This window comes from Ochotona princeps, chromosome 13, assembly GCF_030435755.1.
Source record: "Ochotona princeps isolate mOchPri1 chromosome 13, mOchPri1.hap1, whole genome shotgun sequence".
NCBI classification, from domain to species: domain Eukaryota; kingdom Metazoa; phylum Chordata; class Mammalia; order Lagomorpha; family Ochotonidae; genus Ochotona; species Ochotona princeps.
In genome coordinates, this window is record NC_080844.1 from 53,015,634 (window position 1) to 53,038,118 (window position 22,485).

At 49.4% G+C, this 22,485-nt stretch overlaps 1 protein-coding gene across 5 annotated transcripts in view; it reads right to left on the reverse strand.

Annotated features, from left to right (window-relative positions):
* Positions 1-7,948: 7,948 nt before the first annotated feature.
* XPNPEP1 (X-prolyl aminopeptidase 1) overlaps positions 7,949-22,485 on the reverse strand; it is a 53,065-nt gene continuing 38,528 nt past the window's right edge. For 4 of the 5 annotated variants that reach the window (XM_004579863.2, XM_036495769.2, XM_058671038.1 and 1 more), the window contains 9 exons: positions 20,945-21,003; positions 20,729-20,806; positions 18,925-18,996; positions 16,673-16,733; positions 14,943-15,012; positions 13,594-13,767; positions 12,607-12,683; positions 11,403-11,501; positions 8,281-8,514 (listed from right to left, as the gene is read on the reverse strand). In XM_004579863.2, the coding sequence (XP_004579920.2) occupies positions 8,386-8,514; positions 11,403-11,501; positions 12,607-12,683; positions 13,594-13,767; positions 14,943-15,012; positions 16,673-16,733; positions 18,925-18,996; positions 20,729-20,806; positions 20,945-21,003 (819 nt within the window). In that variant the 3' untranslated portion in view covers positions 8,281-8,385. Of the gene's footprint in view, positions 8,515-10,599; positions 10,662-11,397; positions 11,502-12,606; positions 12,684-13,593; positions 13,768-14,942; positions 15,013-16,672; positions 16,734-18,924; positions 18,997-20,728; positions 20,807-20,944; positions 21,004-22,485 lie in introns of all 5 variants that reach the window. The other variant, XM_058671040.1, reaches the window with a different exon arrangement.

Consider the following 22,485-nt stretch of genomic DNA (forward strand, 5'->3'; position numbering starts at 1 on the left):
TCTTATTAATCTTCTATTTATCCTAAGACATTGTACGCTGTGTTTATTCGCTCTTGACTTCCCTGTAGTTTAGTGTTCATTATAATAAATGACTGAGATTTTTGCCTGAGTCCTCTCAGATTCTCAGCTTGTTTTACTTCTGTGTCGTGTGGGGCTCTTGCAAACATCATTTAAACCTGCCAACGCGCTTTTAAAACCTTGTCATCTTCCTCTGTACGTGGCCACGTCAGTATGATGTGTCTTGACAGCAGGTGAGTCATTCGGCACCTCACTCTCCTTGCAAGTCTGCACCGCTTTCCGCCGAGATCTGTGTTCTTGCTGCTCATTTCAATGTCACATTAATTTTTTTTTTCTGAACTCCTACAAGCCCATTGCTCAGGGCTCAGCAGCTCCATTTCCTTGGCTGCTATGAAGTGTTCAGAACCAGGGCTCGTCCTCTGCACACTCCTGGCTCTCCCGCCCTCCCCGTACGCCCTCTTCTTGCTTTGTCTCTGCCCAACACTGGATCCTGTCTCTCCCCAGCCATCATTCCCTGGTACAACACTTTGTCCGAGGGGGTCCCAAGATACTGACCATTCCATCCCTGCTGCCCCTACAACAAGCCCCTCACACTAGACTGCCCACATTGCCACTCTCCTGTGATCTGAGATTGCGAGTACCCGATGATTGACTGGGGCTCTCCTGTGCACGGGTCTACCAGACACCCCATCTCTCCCTTCACTGTGCTGCTACACCACTGCTGGCTGCACGCTGCTGGTACTGCCCCTGCTCATTTAAAGCTGTGCGAAGATGCTTGTCTCCACTATTTTTAATGTAGATGTCACCCATACATTTTCATTTTGCTCTCCCAGTTTCTCTGTGTCTTATGGAGTGATCTGGAAACATTCCAAAACCAGGACAGCTTGCCACAAGCTGCAATTTTGTTTTTAAGCCCTGATCCTGTGAATTTCATCTCTGTTAGCTACTGAACAGAAGCTAGAAACCACAACATGAGTTAAAAAAAAAAAGTACTGAAAGCAGTCGAGGACGGCCCAAAGCCTTGGGACCCTGCACCCATGTGGGAGACCCAGAAGCTCCTGGCTCCTGGCTTTGGATTGGCTCAGCTAGGCCACTGCAGCCACTTGGGGAGTGAATCAGCAAATGGAAGATCTTCCTCTCTGTCTCTCCTCCTCTCTGTATATCTAACTTTCCAATAAAATAATAATAGTAATAAACCAAGCACCTCTTGTCCCCTCTCCCAGGCCCCCCAGCGCTCCTACCTTCCTCCTCCTACAAACCAACAATACTCAAAACACTGACAGGAGCCATACAGTGAGTCCTGTCATGGCCTGGCCACAAATGTAGGTCCTTTCACAGTGGCTCAACCCAACCCAGAATCAGCCCTGATGGGAACTGACCAGTAGTAACCACCAGAAGACAGGAAGAGGCCAGAAAGGGCACTCAGGTGGGAGAAGTGCTGAGAGCTGGGGAAATGAGGAAGGCCTCCCTTTTTTTCACCCATGTGCCAGCAAGCTTCCCCAGCTCCTGGGTAAGGGGAAGAGGCAGCATGGCAAGAACCCTGCCTCCTCACTCCTTCTTGAATCCTCACACAAATCCTACACATAAAGTCTCACCAAAGGATCAAGTGAGCAAGACACGGTAGCATCAGGCTACCTGAATTATCCTATACATTTAGCATAAAGCCAGCATTCCCACCCAAGGTTCTCTTACCATTCAGTGCAGAGTGAAGGAGAACGAGTCTTCTGACCCACATTTTTTCTGTACTTCCTCCCCTTGAGCTCCGGCACCTCCAAGTTGCACTGTGATTCCCAGTGTAGATGGGACCACCTTGCCCCCAACCCAAAGTGCTACATGTCAGAACAGGAAACCCCACACACTCAGCGCCACTGACCTCACTTCTTGGCCTAGGGCCATTTGGGTCAGACTTGATTCTGACGCTGCCTAGGGAAGAGATGTTAACAGACTGGAGAATGAATAGCACAGTGGCCGTCACACCCGAGTTGCAGTCCACGGGCACGCCGCGTCAGCCACAACCCACAGCTCCTGTCGCCTCCAACACGGCTTGCAAGGCATCAGAAGCGACAGTCTCAGGGGAGAGCTCCTGATGCCCTGAGACACCAGATGAGAAGCATCTTCTAAGAACTGGGGAAAGCTCCCCGTTAAGATCAACCCAAGAGCCAGCACTGTGCCATAGCAGGTAAAGCCAGCACCTGCAATGCCAGCAGCCCACTGCCCCACTATCAACCCAGCTCTCTGCCAACGGCCTGGGAAAAACAGCAGCAGATGGTCCAAGTGTTTAGGACCCTGGCACCTACCTCAAAGACCCAGAAGAAGCTCTTCCTGGCTTGGGTCTGGCCATGTCCCAGTCACTGTGGCTTTCTGGGGAGTAAACCAGTGGATGCTCTCACTTGCTCTCAAATAAATCTTGTAAAAAATAATCAGTCTGGGGCCCGGCGCCGTGGCCTAGCGGCTAAAGTCCTCGCCTTGAACATGCCGGGATCCCATGTGGGCGCTGGTTCTAATCCCGGCAGCTCCACTTCCCATCCAGCTCCCTACTTCTAACCTGCGAAAGCAGATGAGGACTGCCCAAAACCTTGGGACCCTGCACCCGCGTGGGAGACCTGGAGGAGGTTCCTGGTTCCCGGCATCAGATTGGCGCGCACCGGCCCGTTGCGGCTCACTTGGGGAGTGAATCATCGGACGGAAGATCTTCCTCTCTGTCTCTCCTCCTCTCTGTATATCTGATTTTGTAATGAAAATTAAAATCTTTAAAAAAAAAATCAGTCTGAACAATTATCAACAAAATCACTTTAGAACTGATCTTTAGCAGATCAAAACACACCCTATGCCTTCCTGGCCTCACTATGAATGTAACTCAAGAAGTTTGGGAGCATCTTGCCCCCTCCCACACAGCAAGTGGGAATCAGGGTTTTCTGAGTGAAGAAAAGAGGAGGGAAATAAAAACGAAAATGCTGGCTATTTTGTCTTCATCTAATCTGTCAGTTCAGGGTCACCCCCACTAGTACAATTTTCTTGGCTGCCACCCACTTCTGAATAGCAAATAAAATATATTGTTTTCTGCTCCCACTGTTGAATGAAGTAATGGACATGACCAACTGTGCTTCAATGTGTGGCTACAAGTATGCAGATATTTATTTATCAAGCACATTCCAATTAAAGACATAATTCGGGTTTAATGAGGGAGAATGATTCTGGGACGGTGGAGGGGTAGGAAGCACCAGGAGCTTGTCTCCCCACCTGGACAATAACAGCAATGGCAGAGTCTGTCTGCTCTGTTTGGAAACTATGGTCTAACTATTTAGAAACTCTATGGAAGGCTGGCAAGTTGCATGGGGAACCTTGCACCGTAAACTGAGGTTCATTTTGTATTTCAGCTCTGAGCACAAGAGTCACCCTTCTGTTCCTTCTGCTCACAGAAGGGCACAGGCGCACAGCTCCTCCTGACTGCCCTCGCCCGCTCCTCGCAGCCCCTCCTTTGCCTCTGCTGGCTTCCCAGGGGCCTCAAGGGCCACAATCTGCTTGCTTCTCCTCATTTGTCTCTTCTTTTCTCTCAGGGAGTCACACATTAAAAACTAGAGCATTAAAACAAACAAACAAAAACCTGTGAATATCGGAAAAAACTAGAAAATGGTGTCACATGTCCAGAAGGGGTTCAAGTACACAGAAGAGCCAAGAAAACCTCAGGTCCACACTGCAGACTGCTCCTTGGCTACCTACAACGACAATAATGTATTTATACACATATAAATAGTAACACACACACTAATAAAAAAGCAAACCCTAGGTAATGAGAGAATCTGATTCCCAGAGCAAACCAAATTATTAGATTCAGATGTTCAGTTTCAACAAAAAGTCACAAGGCATGCAAAGCCTTGGAAAGTATGGCCCATTAAAAGAAAAAAAAGAGGGGGGCCTGACACAGTAGCCTAGTGGCTAAAGTTCTTATCTTGTATGCACCAGAATCCCATACAGGCACCAGTTCATGTCCCGGCTGCTTCACTGTCTTTCCAGCTCCCTGCCTGTAGCCTGGGAAAGCAGTAAAGGATAGATCAACCTTGGGCCCCTGCACCCACAAGGGAGACCCAGAAGAGGCTCCTGGCTGCTGGTTTTGGACAGGATCAGCTCTGGCCATTGTGGCCACTTGAGGGAGTGAACCAGTGGATGAAAGGTTTTCTCCTTCTCTCTGTAAACCTGACTTTGCAATAAACAAAATATTTTTTTTTAAAAATGTTTTAATTAAAACAAAAGAAAAAATTGAGGAATAGAAACTATCTTAGAAAAAAACCTGATGGTGAACTGCTAGAAAAAGGTATTACAACAGCTGTCTAAGCTCCGTGGACAGAAGGATCATGTAGATAAAATGAAGAAAATTATTATGAGCAAAATATGAAAAAGCAATAGAGACAGAAAACCCCTGAAAAGCAGCCCATAACATTATGGAGCTGAAAACTTCGCTAGTGAGATTCATGGCAGATTTAACCACCCAACAAACAATCAGTGAACTTGAAGATAGGACCACGGAAATGATCAAGTCTGAGGAAAGTGAACAGAGCTGAAGAACTTGTGCAACACTGTGGAGCAGGACACGCACACCACACAGCAGCTCTGAGGCACACAGCACCCACGTCCTGCAGCCGAGACTGGCCAGCAGGATCCACCCGCGCAGCTGGCACATCGCTCACCCAGACCAGGTGGGATGTGTCCCTGGCACGCAGGGAGGGCTTAACATTCACAAATCAATCCATGTGATTCACCATGTCAACAAACCACAAAACAAATGCATATGGTCATCTCAACAGATGCTGAGAAGGATGCTGATAAAATCCAACACCACTTCATGCTAAAAACTTCAAACAAGACAGGCATCGAAGAAACGTTCTACAACACAAAACAGTATACAAAAAACATCACTTACAAGGGCCCTCAATAAGACAGAAAAACAATGATTTCTCATCAGGGACTTCAGAGTCCAGAGGCAATAGGACAATACATTCAGAGAGCTAGAAGGAAACAAAACAAAATGAAACGAAACAAACCATGTGCAAAGAATCTGACAGCTGGCAAAACGGTCCTTCAAAAGTGAGGGAGAGCACCCAGCATTATAGCTTAGTGGCTAAACCCCTGCCTTGCACGCACTGGGATCCCATATGGGTGCTGGTTCAGATCCATGCTGTTCCACTTCCCATCCAGCTCCCTGCTAGTGGCCTGAGAAAGCAGTCAAGGACGGCCCACGGTCTTGAGACCCTGCACGCACATAGGAGACCCAGAAGAAGCTCCTGGCTCCTGGCTCCTGGCTCCTGGCTCCTGGCTCCTGGCTCCTGGCTTTGAAAAGACTCCGCTCTGGGGCCCAGCGCCGTGGCCTAGCGGCTAAAGTCCTCGCCTTGAACACGCCCAGGATCCCATATGGGCGCCTGTTCTAATCCCGGCAGCTCCACTTCCCATCCAGCTCCCTGCTTGTGTCCTGGGGAAGCAGTCGAGGACAGTCCAAGGACTTGGGACCCTGCACCCATGTGGGAGGCCTGGAGGTTCCCGGCTTCGGACCGGCGCACACCGGCCATTGCGGCTCACTTGGGGAGTGAATCATTGGATGGAAGATCTTCCTCTCTGTCTCTCCTCCTCTGTGTATATCTGACTGTAATAAAGTGAATAAATCTTAAAAAAAAAAAAAAAAAAAAGACTCCGCTCTGGCAGGTCTCTGGCTGTGGTGGCCACTTAAGAAGTGAACCAGTGGACAGAAGATGTCTCTCCTTCCCTCTGTAAATCTGATTTTCCATAAAAATAAATAAATCTTTTTTTAAAAAGTGAGGGGAGAGGTGTTGTAATATGCCACCTATGATGCCAGTATCCCACATGGGTGGCAGTTCACGTCCCAGCTGCTTCACTTCTCAGCCTACTTCCTGAAAAGTGGCCTGGAAAATGCAGCAAAAGATGGCTCAGTGCCTGGGTCCCTGCCACCCACACGGCACATCCAGGAAAAGCTGCTGGCTCTGGGCTTCGGCCTAGCTCAGGTGCAGCTCTTGTGGCCATCTGGGAAGTGGACTAGACTTCCTCCTCTGTGCAATTCTGACTTTCATATAAATAAACAAATCTCTAAAAAAAAAAAGGTGAGGGAGAAATTAAGACATTCCCAAAACGCTGAGAAAGTCCAATACCACTAGACCCACCTTCCAAGAAGCACTTAAGAGAATGAACAGACACTAGATGGCGCCACATTCAGAAATGCCGAACTCAATAAATACATGGGCAACTATAAAAGCTAGAATTACTATAACAATGGTTTGCAACTCCACATTTTTTCTGTAAATTTCAGAGACAATTACGTCTTTAAAAAATTATCAGCTAGGATGATTATAAAAAAATCAATAAGACCAATTTAATAAAGAACGTAGCTATATAAGGGAATAGGTTAGTCATTAAGAATAATGTCTATTATTAATAATCAATGTGGGAAAATGGCTTCAATAGCTAAGTAGAACAAGCAAATTGTGTGTATGCAATGAGCCAATATTTTTCATGACATATGCACGCACATACATTTTTATACATATACACATATTCATTCAATACTTTGCTGAAAGTTGAACACACAGAAAAAAGTTCATGGAAGTTATTAGATCCCAGGGAGCAGTGTTGCATCTTAGGTTAGGCTTCCAAGGGGGGCCCTGTCACTGGAAACACTGATGGAAGAGAAATGAGGCACGCAAGAGGAGCCCGGGCTCGTGCTTGAACAATCACCACGGCGGACAGCTGCGGCTCAATCCCACACCTCAAGGGCTCAGGCCTGCCTGCTCATCTCGCACCCTGATGATGCGTCACCGCAACCTGCTCCAGAGGTGCAAATCAGGGCAAGGCCCATGAGGGCAGGCACTTGACCTACAGCTAAGCTGCCATTTGGCAGTGTCCCACGCAAGCATATCTGAGCTTGAGTCCTGACTCTGTTCCCAATTCCAGCTTCCTGCTAATGGTCACCCTGGGAGGAAGCAGCTGATAGCCTAAGTGGCCGGCTCTCTCACGCATGTGAGAGACCTGGAATGAGTGGCCATTCTGCAGATGGAAGCTCACCGGTATTCCATCTTAATTAGACAACTTTTAAAAGAGAGAAGGTACACGTAACGGGAGTACAGGCCCTTGCTACAGAATGTCACCCACACGTGTTGGGACGGTAAGACAATGGCAGCGCCCCCAACCAGGTCTACAGGAGACTATCATCGTGGTAGAATTTATTATTTAATATGAGTGGCAGTGGGGCCAGCGCCGTGGCCTAGCGGCTAAAGTCCTCGCCTTGAACACCCCGGGATCCCATATGGGCGCCGGTTCTAATCCCAACAGCTCCACTTCCCATCCAGCTCCCTGCTTGTGGCCTGGGAAAGCAGTCGAGGAAGGCCCAATACTTTGGGACACTGCACCTGCGTGGGAGACCCAGAAGAGGTTCCTGGTTCCCGGCTTCAGATCAGCACAGCACCGGCCGCTGCGCTCACTTGGGGAGTGAAACATCGGATGGAAGATCTTCCTCTCTGTCTCTCCTCCTCTCTATATATCTCACTTTGTAATAAAAATAAATTTTAAAAAATTTTTAAAAAAAGTGGCGGGGGAACATTCTTGTAAAGTGTGTATTATTTTAAAGCTGTATATGGCTTTCAAAATATCTCCATACCAAAACACAAGTAAATTTGTCATTTCTTTTTTCTACACACTTTTTTTGAAGTGCACTTATATGTTAATGGCATTTTTTTTCTAAACCAAGACACTTTAAAACCAAAATACTAAGTTTTCTAGATAAAGGAGAAAACTGTTACACTCGAGGTGGAAGATGTGCAGGGAGGCCAGGGACCTCTCCTGCAGCGCCCCGCGCCTGGGAGACAGCTGCCACACAGACCAGGCCAGGCACGGGACAGCGCCCTGGGGAGAGAGACAGCTGGGACGAAGCGGTGTTGGGACACTTTTATTCACTGATCATAAATACAGTCTTGTGGACATGAGGGTGACCCTGAGGGGGGACTAGCACCTGGGCCGTGACCGTGGCAGAGCGCTCCCGGTTCCACCAGCACTGTCCGGGGAACAGGGCAGGGCGTCTCCCCCCTCGTCAAGTATTGAGCTTCCTGGGGACTCTCCTTCTGGTGTGGCAATTTTATTCTTGGCTCATTCTCAACAATTAAAAAAAAAATCATAAAAGAGCGAGTGTGTGTGAGAAAATATCAAAGAGGATAAGAAGATTTTTTTTTTTTTCAGTTCTTCTTAGCATCTAAAAGTAAAAAGGAGAGATGGGGCAGACAGGGGAGCAGGGGGACAGGGAGGACATGGGAGAGAGGCCTGCCACGCGTCTCCTCTCACCACGGCGTTTCACACCACAGGCCCGGGCAGGGCTCAGTGCTGCCTGGACACGGGCTGCGTCTCCCGGACGAGCCACTCCAGCGCTTCCTGGCGGCCTTGTTTCTGCAGCTCCTTCCCGATCACGTCCCTGCAGGTCAGGTGGTAACTGTTGAGCCACTCGCACTGCACAGGAAAGAAAGATGAGACACTGGCCTTAGCACCCTTTCAGCAAAGGCTACACGGGCCGGCAGCAAGAGGCCCACATGCCGAGAGCGCAACTTGAGAGGAGAGCTACACGAACTCCTCTCTCCCTGCTCAAGGACAAGTGACTTCGTCGGGTCTGTTGCCCTGGAAACAGATGGGCTGCATGGCTTACAGTGAGAACGTTCCCAGAATAGTCCAGCCCACGCAGACTGACAACGACCAGGAGGGAACTGCAGACACTTGGTGGTGAGCCCTGGCTGTGGCTTCCCTGAGCGCGGAGTCCCCAGAATCCCAACCTTCCCCTCGGAGAGAACGTTGGACAGTGATGCCCTGTGGCCTGGGTAAGAGAGATGGAGCAAGGTCCCTGACCAGATCCCACCCATGTGGCTTCACTCCCTCATACCTGAGCCAGCCTGGGGTGGAGGATGGAAGCGATGACTAATTTCAGATGACATCAGCGCATGGACTGGTATTTCTCTAGACTCGGTAAGGACTACTGCTAACGACGCATCTCCAGATGCTCTGCCTACATGTAGGGCTTCCCATCCCATATCCACTGAGGAACCTTAATAAACTCGGGGCTGCCGAGTCCGTGTGGCTGTCTAGGTGAACCCACAACCCCTAGTGGTCACAGACTAAGTGTTGCAAAGCAGGGCTGACAGTGAGCTTGACTTTCAGCTACTCCCCAGAACATGCCACGCTGGATACGAAAAAGGACAGTCCAAAGCCAAGAAGTATCAACAGTACCATGCCAGGGGTGGGAGGGAGGGTGAGTGGGCTGATCCACCAGCACTGGCAGCAAAACCTCTGTGGCTGCAGGAAGGGTGAAATCAGCCTTTGGGGAGATGCCAGCTCCACCAGGAGGACAAGAAGCCATGGGGTGGACGTGACTGGACAGCGAGCTGGCACGAGGCTAAGGTGACTGTTACTGCCACTGGCACGCTAATCCTAAATGAGCCAAGAGTCAAGCAGGCAGGCACTGGTGTCCCACAGCCTGCACCAAGGACCAAAGTCCAGTGAAGGGGTCCAGATGGGCACCCTTTCTTGGAGCAAAGAAGCAAGGGAAGACAGCTGGGGTGACATTGGCAAGAGGCTTCACCCTAGCCTCTTACTATTAATGTAATTCCCCAATGACAAGAGCCCTCTGGGAGCTGAAGAAATTAAAATCAAGTCAATTGCTGTATCTCAATACCAAAGCCAAGCAGGGCTCAGGAAGCCTGCGCAGCTAACAGTGGCACTTGGTGTAACCCTGGGGCCAAAGGGATACTCCCAAGGGCCTTTTGGTTTAGGGAAGGGGGAAGTAAAAGAACAGAAACAGCCTTAGCAGGCCCTGGGCTGAGTTTGCCCAACTGACCAAAGTCCTCTGCTGCCATCTGGTGACAGTGATGGGGGAGGCAGGCACTTTACAAAAGCTCCCGCAAGTGACTGCTAAAAACTAACTGAAGGGACCCAGCAGCGTGGCCTAGCAGCTAAAGTCCTCGCCTTGAACGTGCCCGGGATCTCACATGGACGCCGGGATCCCACATGGACGCCGGGATCCCGGCAGCTCCACTTCCCATCCAGCTCCCTGCTTGTGGCCTGGGAAAGCAGTCGAGGACAGACCAAAGCTTTGGGACACTGCACCCACTGGCTCCTGGCTCCTGGCTTCAGATTGGCACAGCACTGGCCATTGCGCTCACTTGGGGAGTGAATCATTGGACGGAAGATCTTCCTCTCTGTCTCTCCTCCTCTGCATATCTGACTTTGAAAGGAAAATAAATAAATCTTTAAAAACTAACTTAAGGGGCCAGCGCCGTGGCCTAGTGGCTAAAGTCCTCGCCTTAAGCACCCCGGGATTCCATATGGGCGCCGGTTCTAATCCCAACAGCTCCACTTCCCATCCAGCTCCCTCGCTTAAGGGGAAAGGACTCCTATCAGCGGGCTAATGTGCTGGGTGTCCTGACCCAAACCTGTCTGTAATCCAATCAACAAATAAGCCAGGATTGGCAAGGAAATGTCGAGCCAAGGGCACGATGGTCACGCAGAGATGCCCAGACAAGGAGAACTAACCCACCTGCCACCCACCTGTGAGCTTGACACAGTGGAAGAGGCTTTCAGCTGCCAAGACCGCATTCCACATATCAGCACTAGAGCTCCTTAACGCTCAGGGGTCCTTCCCCTTAATGCCAAGAAGGATGCCCAGGCAAGCCTCACTTTGGCAGCTCTGCCTCAAGAGAGCCTTGAAGCTCCTGGGATGAGCCCAGGGGACTGCTTTGGGAGCACAATCTCCTCCCTGAAAAATCGGGCGTGTTCATCCTGCCCTCAGCTCCCACCAGTCATTTGCTTTGTGCTGGGATTTCTGACCGCTACCTGTCCCCTACACCAGCCTCACTGGCAGGGGGCCTCCCCTAGGATTTGAAAGGATTTCAAGACCTGTAATCCTGAGCTTGCTAAGTGAGCATAGTCGTGCCCTAGACCTTGTGGAGGGTTTCATGCCCACCCCCCGGACCAAAACAGTCAACAGGGATGGGAAGGCCGGTACCCCCTCCTCTCCTTGTCCAAGAGAATGACTCAGATGAGATTTTGGCCTCATTTCGTTAATGTTTCATGCAACCTAAGACAACAATCTGGCATGTATAATGGCCAAGGGGCCTCACCGTCCATCTGGTTTCTAGCAGGAAGAGGCAGGAGCCTGTTTGCTACTAGGTGGTTATGGAGGAACAGCATGGATATTTCCTCCTGAGAAGTGATGGCAGGCCGTTCCGCCCCACAGGAGCCAGGGGACATGCAGAGCTTCTGCCCGCAGGCCCAGCGCTGACAAGGAACACCTAGGACGCTCAGCCTCAGTCGCTAAGAACCCCGAATCAAAAAGCCCCCTCCCGCTTTACCTCTTTGTCGGTAAGAGAATCCACATCTATCATTTTGGTCTGGATCGGAACCAGAGTTAGAGGTTCAAAGGTCAGGCTTCCCCGGTTATTGAAATTATACTGTGGGAAAAGGAAGCAAACAGACATTCTCACTCATCTTGACCACAATGAACCACATACCATGAGCTCATTCCACCAGACACGGCCACCTCTCACAGCCAAAAGCAACTGTGAAGCAAGAAGAGGTTCGCCGGTCACCATTTTTAACGAACACGCTTGGATAGGGTCACAACTGATGCCATTCTCCGAAAGCCGCTACACTGGGCACACAGAAATGTGTGGCTCAGGTGGAGCCAAGCCAAGGGTGGTAAGGGACTCCCAGCAGCAGGCCCACAGCGGGGCAGGGCCCACAAGGGCCGGGCTCGGGGTAATCTGCTTTGGGTTCCTAACATTCTATCGGAGTGCGCGACCCCAACATGATTTTGTTAACTGCCATGCAGCTGTCTTAGCCCATAAAAGCCCATGGCATGTGCACGCTGAGTCCCTGTTCACTACAAGGCCTCGGGGTCTGAGACAGGAAGCCACGTCCAAGAACAGTGACTTCCACATGGAAACAGACAACGGATCCTTGAAGTCAACCTCCTGGAAGACTTGGGAAGCTGCTTCCCTCCAACGATTCATTTCCATAATCATCAGTGAAGAAGGAATCAACAGGTCTCTTAGACCAAGCCTGGCACCTGAACCCTTGCGGCTTCTTGGTAACACTGACACGGGAGAGGGCAAAACTCCTCCTACTCCGTGATGTCTCTGAAGTCTGTTGCATGGACCATCTCAGGATTCCTCGACTTTACATGGCAAAAAATCACCCAGCAGCCCCTTGTTCTGCGAGATCTGGGAGGGACCTGGAACGTGCCCTTCAAAAAAACACTCCCTGCAGCTGGGACTGCATAACAACAGGCCCACTCATGACAAACTCAGAGCCCCCGAGCGCCCGCAGGCCCCAGCCTGGAGTCCCAGGAAATCCCGTTCAGGTGCCACATTCATGACAGATTTTCTTTGTGATACTCTAGGGAGAGGTGAGTGACTTCCAGGGCGTCCTGGAGACCAGAGGAAAGAGGCTCCATTGTGATCTGGAACTGCACTCATAGCTCCATCAAGACCAAGTCTTCATCTTGCAGCAATAAGAAACAGGAAACTTCAAAAATCTAAACACATGATGACTTACCTTGGTCTTCACGGGCACCACCAAGACCACATTCTCAATGCGAATTCCAAAAGCTCCATCTTCGTAATACCCTGGCTCTGAAACAAAACAAACTTCACTGTGAAGCAGCATAGGGGAGATACACGCACGGGGGGGAGAAGCCGTTGCTCCAGGATGACAACTGTGGCACAAAGCAGAAGACACAGGTCAAGGACCCCATCTATCGGGGTGGGAACAAAGAGGCTCTGCAGTCCCTAAACAGCAGCTACATGGTAGGGAGCATAACAACAGAGCCCTATGAAATCAACGCCGGTGCATATCCATGAAGCGATGGTTCAGACACTAACGCACACTTACAAAGGTTTCACAGTGACTTGGGCGAGGGCATACGCTAAGAAAACAGAATATGGTCAGTACAGTATATTCAGCATGACTTCACTAACATTAAAAAAAATCTTGGGCCCGGCACAATAGTGTAATGGTTAAGGTCCTCGCCTTGCACACGCTGGGATCCCATATGGGCGCCGGTTCTGATCCCGGCAGCTCCACTTCCCTTCCAGCTCCCTGCTTGTGGCCTGGGAAAGCAGTCGAGGACGGCCCAAAGCCTTGGGACCCTTCATCCGTGTGGGAGACCTGGAAAGAGGTTCCTGGCTCCTGGCTTCAGATCGGTGCAGCACCAGCCATTGCGCTCACTTGGGGAGTGAATCATCAAATGGAGGATCTTCCTCTCTGTCTCTCCTCCTCTCTGTACGTCTGCCTTTGCAATAAAATAAAGCCCCTAAAGTTGGGCTGCAAATGAATTTGAGTTCCTCGTGTAGATTCCATTATCTCACTCTCTCCAAATGAACACGTATGTATCACTTTGATAATCAGGAAAGTTTGGTGCTAATTTTGTGCTAAAACAAGAGGAAAAGTACCACCAATTTAAAATCATTTTAAAATAAGAAACGAAGCATTTTCATAAAAGCTCAAAGATGCATGCTGGCCTTCCTCTTGGGGATCACGTACCGTCGGTGACAACCATGCCGGCCTCCAAGGGCTCATCGGAGAACGTCTTGTAACTGATGCCACACGGACCCTCATGAACATTCAAAAACGACCCAACACCATGCCCCGTCCCGTGCAGGTAATCCAGGCCGGAATCCCACAAAGCAGAACGGGCAAAGGAGTCTAGAAGGTGGCCTGAAAGAGAAAAAGCCACTTGATGGCATTCACACAAAACCTTAAAGATCAGATTATCTTCGGCTCCAGAGGCTGATCAAAACCCTATGTGCAAAAGTTCCCGGAAGGTTCAGAATGCAGCCCAGCACAAGGAAAAACCTTCTAGCAATAAGAGCTCCCAAGGAGAGAACTCTGAGTCCTACGTGCCTGTGAGGACAGACACCTACAGGACGGAGCGGCTGCTCTCAGGGACGTGGACAGCCCCTTTAACTCTGGAAATTTAAAAGATGAGCCTTGGTCCCAGCGCCATGGCCTAGCAGCTACAGTCCTCGCCTTGAACGCCCCAGGATCCCATATGGGCACCAGCTCCTATCCCGGCAGCTCCACTTCCCATCCAGCTCCCTGCTTGTGGCCTGGGAAAGCAGACGAGGACGGACCAAGGCCTTGGGACCCTGCACCCATGTGGGAGACCCGAAGGAGGCTCTGGGCTCCTGGCTTCGGATCGGCGCAGTACCAGCCATTGCGGTCACTTGAGGAGTGAATCATCGGACGAGGGATCTTCCTCTCTGTCTCTCCTCCTCTCTGTATATCTGACTTTGCAATAAAAATAGATGAATCTTTAAAAAAACAAAGATGAGGCTCTGACCAGACTGCTATAGGCAGGCAGGTATGACAGATGAGGAAACCAAGGCTCAGAATGAGCAGCAGATGCCCAACACAATGAGACTGAAGGCCCAGGTCTTGCCAGATCCCTTCGCAATGCCCCACCCACCAGTCCTCAAGCAAAGCACTATACAGCCAAAGCCAGGATCACAGTTATAGAAATCCCACCAAGGATCCTCCTGCGAAGCTCCAGCTCAGCACTAACAGAAAGACAGGAGGCTGCACCAACTCCCACTCCGGCCTGAGGCCTTCATGCCCAGTTTATCCTCTCGTGGGAGTTGCCCGCAGGTGTCACCCAGTAGCTTAGGGCTCAGGAGAGGAGTACACTCCACAGCTGACACTGGGCCCAATCCTAAGCCAGGCTGTTGAGCAGGTCCAGCCTCACTCTGTGCGGCACCCTCACCTGCCCCAGCCGGGCCTGAGGTGGCTGGGGCTGACAGGGACAGAAGGACATGTTCTCTTCCTCCAGCCAAGGCACATTTGACTCCCAAACAAGAAAAAGAGGCTGCCATACGAGAGAAGGAACTGCCTACCTTTGGTTCCAGTCGGGAAAACAGCTGCGCTCACAGCTATGTGGCCTTTGAGGACATAGGTGAAACATTCCTGCCAGAGAAAACCAGAGGGGACAAACTGCAGGAAAGGCATTTCGACCCTGCAGTTTTCTTGGAGTTCAGAAAACTCCTCCTGTTAATGTTGGAGCAATACCACAAAGAAAGTCAGAGTTAAGAGGGAAAAAAATTAAATTCCAAAAATGTTAAAAAACCTGGCCCAGGACCAATGAAACTTGAAATTAAATTGAGTCAAAGAGACAGCCCCACAGGACTTGACTGTACAGCACACATTCTGACATACGCTAAGTCACATGCACCTTGGGAACACTGGGGAAAGTAATTAAAAACTACTCATGACCCTGGCTAACATTTGCTGAGCAAGACCTCCGTGCCAGATACTCCATTTGGCATGAGACATTAAATCCCACACTTGGCAATGGACACACTATCATTATCGCCCCCTACAGCATGCTTGGGGGCACAGGTCCTAAGTGGCAACATCTGGCTTCAACATCTGGACTCCTTGCCACCATGCAATCCTCGGGGGTTTATCCCTCCTGCTCAGACAAGTCAAGTGCTGCTCCGAAGACTGGTGGCTGGAGTTGGGACCGGAGCTGCGCAGCCCTCAGCTTGCCAGCAGTTCTTTCCATAGCATACAAAGTCACTTCAAAGGGATGCTGGCCTTGAGGTCCAACTCGGAGAGGCACTGGAGCCCAGAAAAGGTAAGAACCAGCGCAATGGCACAACAGTAAAGCTTCATCCCATATGAGCACCAATTCAAGTCCCAGCTGCTACACTTCTGATCCAGCTCCCTGCTAACGAGCCTGGAAAAGCAGCGGAAGATGACCCTGCACCCATGTGGAAGACACGGAAGAAGCTTCTGGTTCCTGGTTTCAACCTGGGCCAGCCCCAACCATTACAGCCATTTAGAGAATGACCAAGCAAATGGAAAATACCTCTGTCTCTCCCTCTCCTTTCTCTCTAACTCTGCCTTTCAAATAAATAAATAAAGGAAGAAGAACGCAAAGCAAAAAGAAAAAGGGGGACCAAAACTAAAAACCTGCCCACCATATCACATAAAACCCTTCTGCTAGAATAACCGTGCAGGGGCGCCCCTGAACAGAGACGCAGCCAACATGTGCTCAATGACTGATCTGCAGATCCTGGGTTCAGGGAATTCGCACAGGTGTCCTGGGAGATGAGAACTGAGCAAAGAGAACAGGCCGCAAGCTCCCAGCTGCTACGCTTCTCTTGACTTCACAGCTCTGCCCCTTCCATCCTAGGCAAACTGGAAACCGACAGTGTCTGTCATTTCAGAAAGTCCCTGCCGCATTGAAACTGTATTATGCTGAACTTGAAAAAACAAGGGGCGGCTGTCACAGTCCAACTCAGACACTGCTTGCAAAGCATGCGCTTTACCATCCCACCCCCGTCCCCACAGATATTCCGTGACTCAAGAGAAGGCCAGAGCTATTTAAACTTGAGCCTGAGTTTCCCTGACCTTAACAGCATGCTTTTCTGAAAAATTTCCCCAAACGTCTTGCTCTGTAATAATTAATTACATGAACCTCATAAAGCAGATAAGCCTGACTCCACAGTAATGAGCAATTTTATGATCCCACATCTAATTTTTACTTATTTATTTAATCCCTGTTCATAAAAGCAACTCTCTTAAGAAAACAGAGAGTCCTGAGTTTTTGGCTCCATCTTACCTTCTCATAGGCTGTGGGAGTCCCAAAATGCATGGTCCGGGTCACATCTGTGGTTCCATCCCTTTCCAGAAGAAAGGATAAATTAGTGTTCAGCCAAAGTAAGCTTTGCCTCAAGTATGAGCCAAGTGAGGATGTGGAGTAATGAAATCCTCACACACTGATGGTGGACACGTACAACAGTGCGACCCTTTGGATCATGTTCTGCATTCAAGGGTAAATACACAGTCAACATATTACCCAGCAATATTACTCCTATGAACATATAAAAAAAGAACTGAAAATATGAACACACAGAAACTTACACATGGGTTTTTATCACAGAATTATTTGTGCCACTAAAAACGTGGAGACAACCCAAATGTCCATCAGCTAATGAAGGGGCTATTACCTATACAGTGAAGCCTTATTCAGCAACTACAAAAAATGAATACTGATATGAGCTATAACCTGAGTTAGCTCTGAAGACACTATGTTAAGTGACCAAAGAGAGACACAAGAGACAAGATTTTATTTGTGTCAAGTGCCCAAAGAAGGTAAATCCACAGAAACAGGACTGACTGGTGTTAGCCAGGAAATGAGAAAAGGGAGCGGCAGTTACTGATGTTCTAGAATTGACTGTGATGATGGCTGCACAATGCTACGAAAATACAATTAAAAATTATAGCCCATCAACTAGGTGACCTGTAGGCTAGTGAACTGCATCTCAATAAAAATTATTGTATTGAAGCCAGCACTGTGATGTGGCGGTAAAGCCATCGCCTGTCACACCAGCATCGCAAATGAGCAACAGTTCATGCCACAGCTGCTCCACTTCTGGTCCAACTTCCTGCTAAAAGCCTGGAAAAAGCAACAGAAAATGGTCCAAGTGTTTGGGCTCCTGGCTCCTGACTGCAGCCTGGTGCAGAACTGGTCTTTGCAGCTATCTGGGGAGAGAACCAACAGATGAAAGATCTGTCTCTCCCTCTCCCTCCATAACTCTTCTTTCAAAACAAATAAATAGACCTTTTTTAAAAGCATTATAAAAATGAGACAAAGCATGAAATCAAGACGAGCTTGGTAAAGTGAGAATGAACCAAGCCCAGCGCACACACACTTGGTTTTTATCCTGAGGACTGACTCACAGCATCACAGGGGTTGAGAATGAGAGGAAGGAGAATAAAGTAAACATAGCAAAAAAAAAAGTGTGCAAATTCCATTGTTCCTGTGATTTACCTAGGGGTTTACTGGGCATAGGTCTTAAAGGAACCCAAGTGCATTTCTGAACAGATCCTAGTCTACAACCACGACACAGAAAGACAGCTTCCAGAAGTGTGCTACAATTTACAAGTGAACAGAAGTTTCATGATTACCAAGCAAGCCAATATCCTCAGATCTAGGCTACTTTTCATATCAATTGATACATTCCAAGGCTAGGCTATGGTGGCCATACAATTGCCCAAACTCATTTAATGACTGGGTTCCCCCTTAGCCAAAGTCCCAAATGCAGTGTGAAATGGAGCACTCCAAGGTCTTTGCTGGGGCCAGAGTTGTGGTGTAGCACCCAAAGCTGCCATCTACAATACCTGGGCCCATCAAGGCCAGGAGCCAGGAGCTTCTTCTACATCTCCCATGTGGATCCAGGGGCCTAAAGACTAGGGCCATCCTCTGCTACATGTCCAGGTCATCCGAAGTGGAGCCACTGAGCAACACCCACATGGGAGGCTGATGCTGCAGGCAGACGTTTAGCTTGCTATGCCATGGTGTCGGTCTTAAATTATTTTTTAAAATGCCTTGCTGGTGCTCAGATGCTATCTAGTCTCACTTCTCAACGGTTCAGAATCCAGACACAACCAAATCTTAAGTTCTCCTCTGAGAATCCCTTCTAGAGGGGACAACTGTGACAGCAGGAAGACAGAAGGAAACAAATTCAGAAATACGCCGAAGCAGTCCTCGCTTTCCACTCATCCAGAATTAATACTCATTTAATCAGGTCTTGCGGTAGTTACAAACACAGAGCTAGCAAACAGCTGATGGACTGGGGCAGAAAAGTTTGTCAATGTTCCTAAGCCTTTACTTTCAGTTATTACTTAACATTTAATCAAGGACTAAATATTTCTGTCAGTCCCAACTGGGCCACTTCAGTGGGGGGTGAGAATAGGCCCATGCTCAGGACAAGGTCAACAGCACAGAAAGAGGCTCCCAGCTGAGGATTCTCAGAGCGCCCTGGCCCACCTCCCCAGCTGCGCCAAGTCCACCACATCCAGTTCACTTACTTGTACTGGGCGCCCGAATCAATGAGGTAGACTTCATCCAGGGACAAGGTCCTATTCGTCTCCGGGACTGGCCTAACAAAGTTAATTAAACATTTATTCCACACATGCAAACATGTCAAGAATCTGAAGAGAAGGACATACAAGGGTTTCTTTTTTTATTGTTACAACTTTAACCCTGAAATTATATCAAAACTAAAAGTTACTCAATAAATTACTTATTCCAACTAAGTTTCAAAACCCCATCAACCTATCAAGAGAAGGAAGGCTAACACATTTCTTAACATCTACCTCTGTTATCTAGAACAACACAGCGGTCAAGAGGTCATTTTGGACACCACGAACATAACTGACACAAGCAATAGGACCAAGCTAGAGTTGTGGCACCCAGGCACGGGGCAGCCTGGAGTCACCACAGTCCCATTAGACTCTGGGAGTCCCCGGCCCTCAGCTTCCAGGGCCTTCCTCCAGTCCCAACCCCATCACGTGCCTCCCCTCTTATTCCCAAATCCACCAGACACAGAGCAGGTGGAAGGGATGATGCCGGGAAAGGGAATGAATCAAGATGCTCTAAAAGCTGAAACACTTTTTCCAAATGAACACGAGGCATTTTGGAAAGGGAGCCACTTTCCCCACAGCATTTTCTAGAGGCTAGCACTGCGCTGGGAAATGCACACAGAGAAGCAGCTCCAGTTTGTGCTCTGAAGCAGGGCTGTCCTGCACTTGCAGGTACCACCCCCTCTTCAGCAACAGAGCACCAGCTGGCACCCATGCTGAGCAATTAACACACACGCAGACAGGGGCCCAGCCTCCAAGAGCCCTAATGAAGAAATGACAAGGAAAAGCAAATTTCTCCTTGAAATTAATTTCTTCTTGAAATTAATGTTTTTATTACATGCAGGGTTCCAGGAGAGTCTCCAGGCAGGAAATCCAGAAGTTAAGTCACACATAAGACAAAAACCGAAATTCCTTTGACATTTTGATGTTGGAGCAGAGGCATTAATGTGAGAGAACTGTACTGTCACAACTGTGACTGTCTCCCACACACAGCTTCAAAAGCCGCCCCGCGACTATTAAAAAGGGGGAAATTTTGTAGCCAAGAACGTCATGGAAAGACAGAGTGTTCTCTTCCTGGCTGTGCAGATCACAGATGAGGCCCCATGGGACTCAGAACGCCCAGCGCAAAGCCAAACTCTTGGAGCTAGGTGAAGCTGAAGGTGAAGTCCAGGGCCAAGCCTACAGCCATCTCCTATCATCTCCACGGAGACCTGCCAGTGCCAACATACCAGCACCCCTCCTGTCCCCTCCTGTCCCCCAGTCTAGGGAGTCTCTCCTCAGCTGATCCACAGCTCAGCAAGCAGCATGTGGCAGCAACTCCCATGCCTGGGATGCCAGGCCCAGGGGAGACGGGGCTGGCACAAATGACCTCTCTACCCAAAACAGGTGGTCCCGCAGCCCAGAGACAAGCCTCCTGGGAAGTGCTGGAGCTCAGAGGATGCGTGGGGAGAAAGGACTGCAGAAGCTCAGGGCAACGAAAGCCTCCAAGGAGAAGAGGGAAATCCATCAGGCTGCCTAACGGGGAACGTCCGTGCCACTGCAGGCCTGAGAGCAGGCTGCGGACCGCCAGAGGCACAGGGGAACCTGCGGGCAGGAGGAGGACGAAGGGCCTCCAAGGACGGACATCCCCTCGCCAAACCATCGTAACACACACCCCTGGGCCTCGGGTAAAATAACCCATCTCCCCTGCTCAGAATCCTGTGTGGTCGCAGCGGCAAAGCCGGGCCCCGCGCCCCTCCGCATGCCTTACGCGTAGTGAATGATGGCGCCGTTGGGCCCCGTGCTGGAAATGGTTGGGAAGCTCAGGTCCACGAAGTCGGCCTGCTGCCTGGAACAGAGACACACAGGGGGGGCGCAGCTTAGAGGCCCTTACAATGCAGGGAAGGACCAGGGCCCTTCCAGGCCTGTTTGGTTTCACAGAACTCCACATCAGATTCCCTCCCAGCCTCACCAAATAGCTCCTTACCTGCGAAACTCCTCAGCTTTGTCCGCAGCCGAGATCTCCGTCACACCACCTTTGGGCACCTGCAAGCAAACAGGTTATCAATCCTCTGACCGGAGACTTTCACCTGGGCCTCCCACCACTTGGACAAGATCTGCTGAAAGCTTCCTTCTCCTCACGCCTGCACCCCAACTGTTCCGTCTACAGGACACAGCTCAAATGCAACAAGATGAACTTCAGAGGCTCTTACTCAGTGTAGCTCAAGTGGAAGGTTTCCATTTGCTTAGCTTGTCTTTCAACTCTTCTACCTCAGCTAACATATCCTGAAGCCTCAAAATCTGAATACACCTTAGTTTAAAGATTGCAGAGTTGGGGCCAACGCTGTGGTACAATGGGTTAAACCAGTGTCCACAGTACCAACATCCAGTAAGGGCACCAGTTCAAGTCCCAACAGCTCCACTGCTGATCCAGGCCCCTGCTACTGTGCCTGGGAAAGCAACAGAACATCAACTAAGTGCTTGGGCCTCTGCACCATGTGGGAGACCCAGGTGAAGCTCCTGGCACGTGGCTGCGGCCTGGCCCAACCATGGCTAGTACAGTCATTCGGGGAGTGAAGTGGCAGATGAAAGATCTTCCTGTCTCTCTCTCTCTCAAATTTTGACTTCCAAATAAATAATGAATACTAAAAAAGGAAAAATTGCCGAGATTCCCTCCAGGCAAATCATCCTAAGAAAATCATCCCTGAAGAAATAAAAAAGGAAAGCCAGTTAAAGCCAGTTATTGTTGCAGGGCTACTGACAATAAAGATAATAATGACAGTAAGATAGATTAAAAACAAAATAAACACTCTTAAATATTCAAAAACAGAAGGATGGATAAACCCGTCAGTCCAGCTCCCAGACACAGTCTCCATCGGGACCCTTTGGTGAGGCCTCAGAGCACACGGGAAACACTCCCCCTGCAATTCTCAACGAATAAAATAAACAAAACACGAAACTGTGCCTATACCCTGGGAGTCACACAGAAATTATTTACCTCTTAAAAATGATTTATATAGATAAGCAATAGCCAGAGAAAATACGAGGGAGAAAAAAAGTTACACTGGTAGAAATTAGGGCATTTCAAATTAAAGACTTGTTTACATGATATTTAAAGGAAACATATTGTTTAACAACAGAACAAAAAGATTTCCCTCTTTGTCAAGCACAGGGAGTGGAAGAGCGAGAAAACAGGCCCGGCATGGTGGTTCAGTGGGTTAAATCGTTGCCGTGTAACAGCCAGGATCCCATATGAACATTGATTGGTTCATGTCCCGGATGTTCCACTTCCCATCCACCTCCCTTCCTGTGGCCTGGGAAAGCAGTAGAAGACAGCCCAAAGCCTTGGGACCCTGCACCCACCCAGGGGTAGAGCTCCTGGCTCCTGACTTCGGATAGGCTCAGCTCCAGCCGTTGCAGCCACTCAGGGAGTGAACCAACAGACAGTAAATCTGAGTTTACGATAAAAATAAATAAATAAATCTTAGAAAGAAAGAGAGAGAGAGAGAGAGAGAGAGAGAGGGAAGG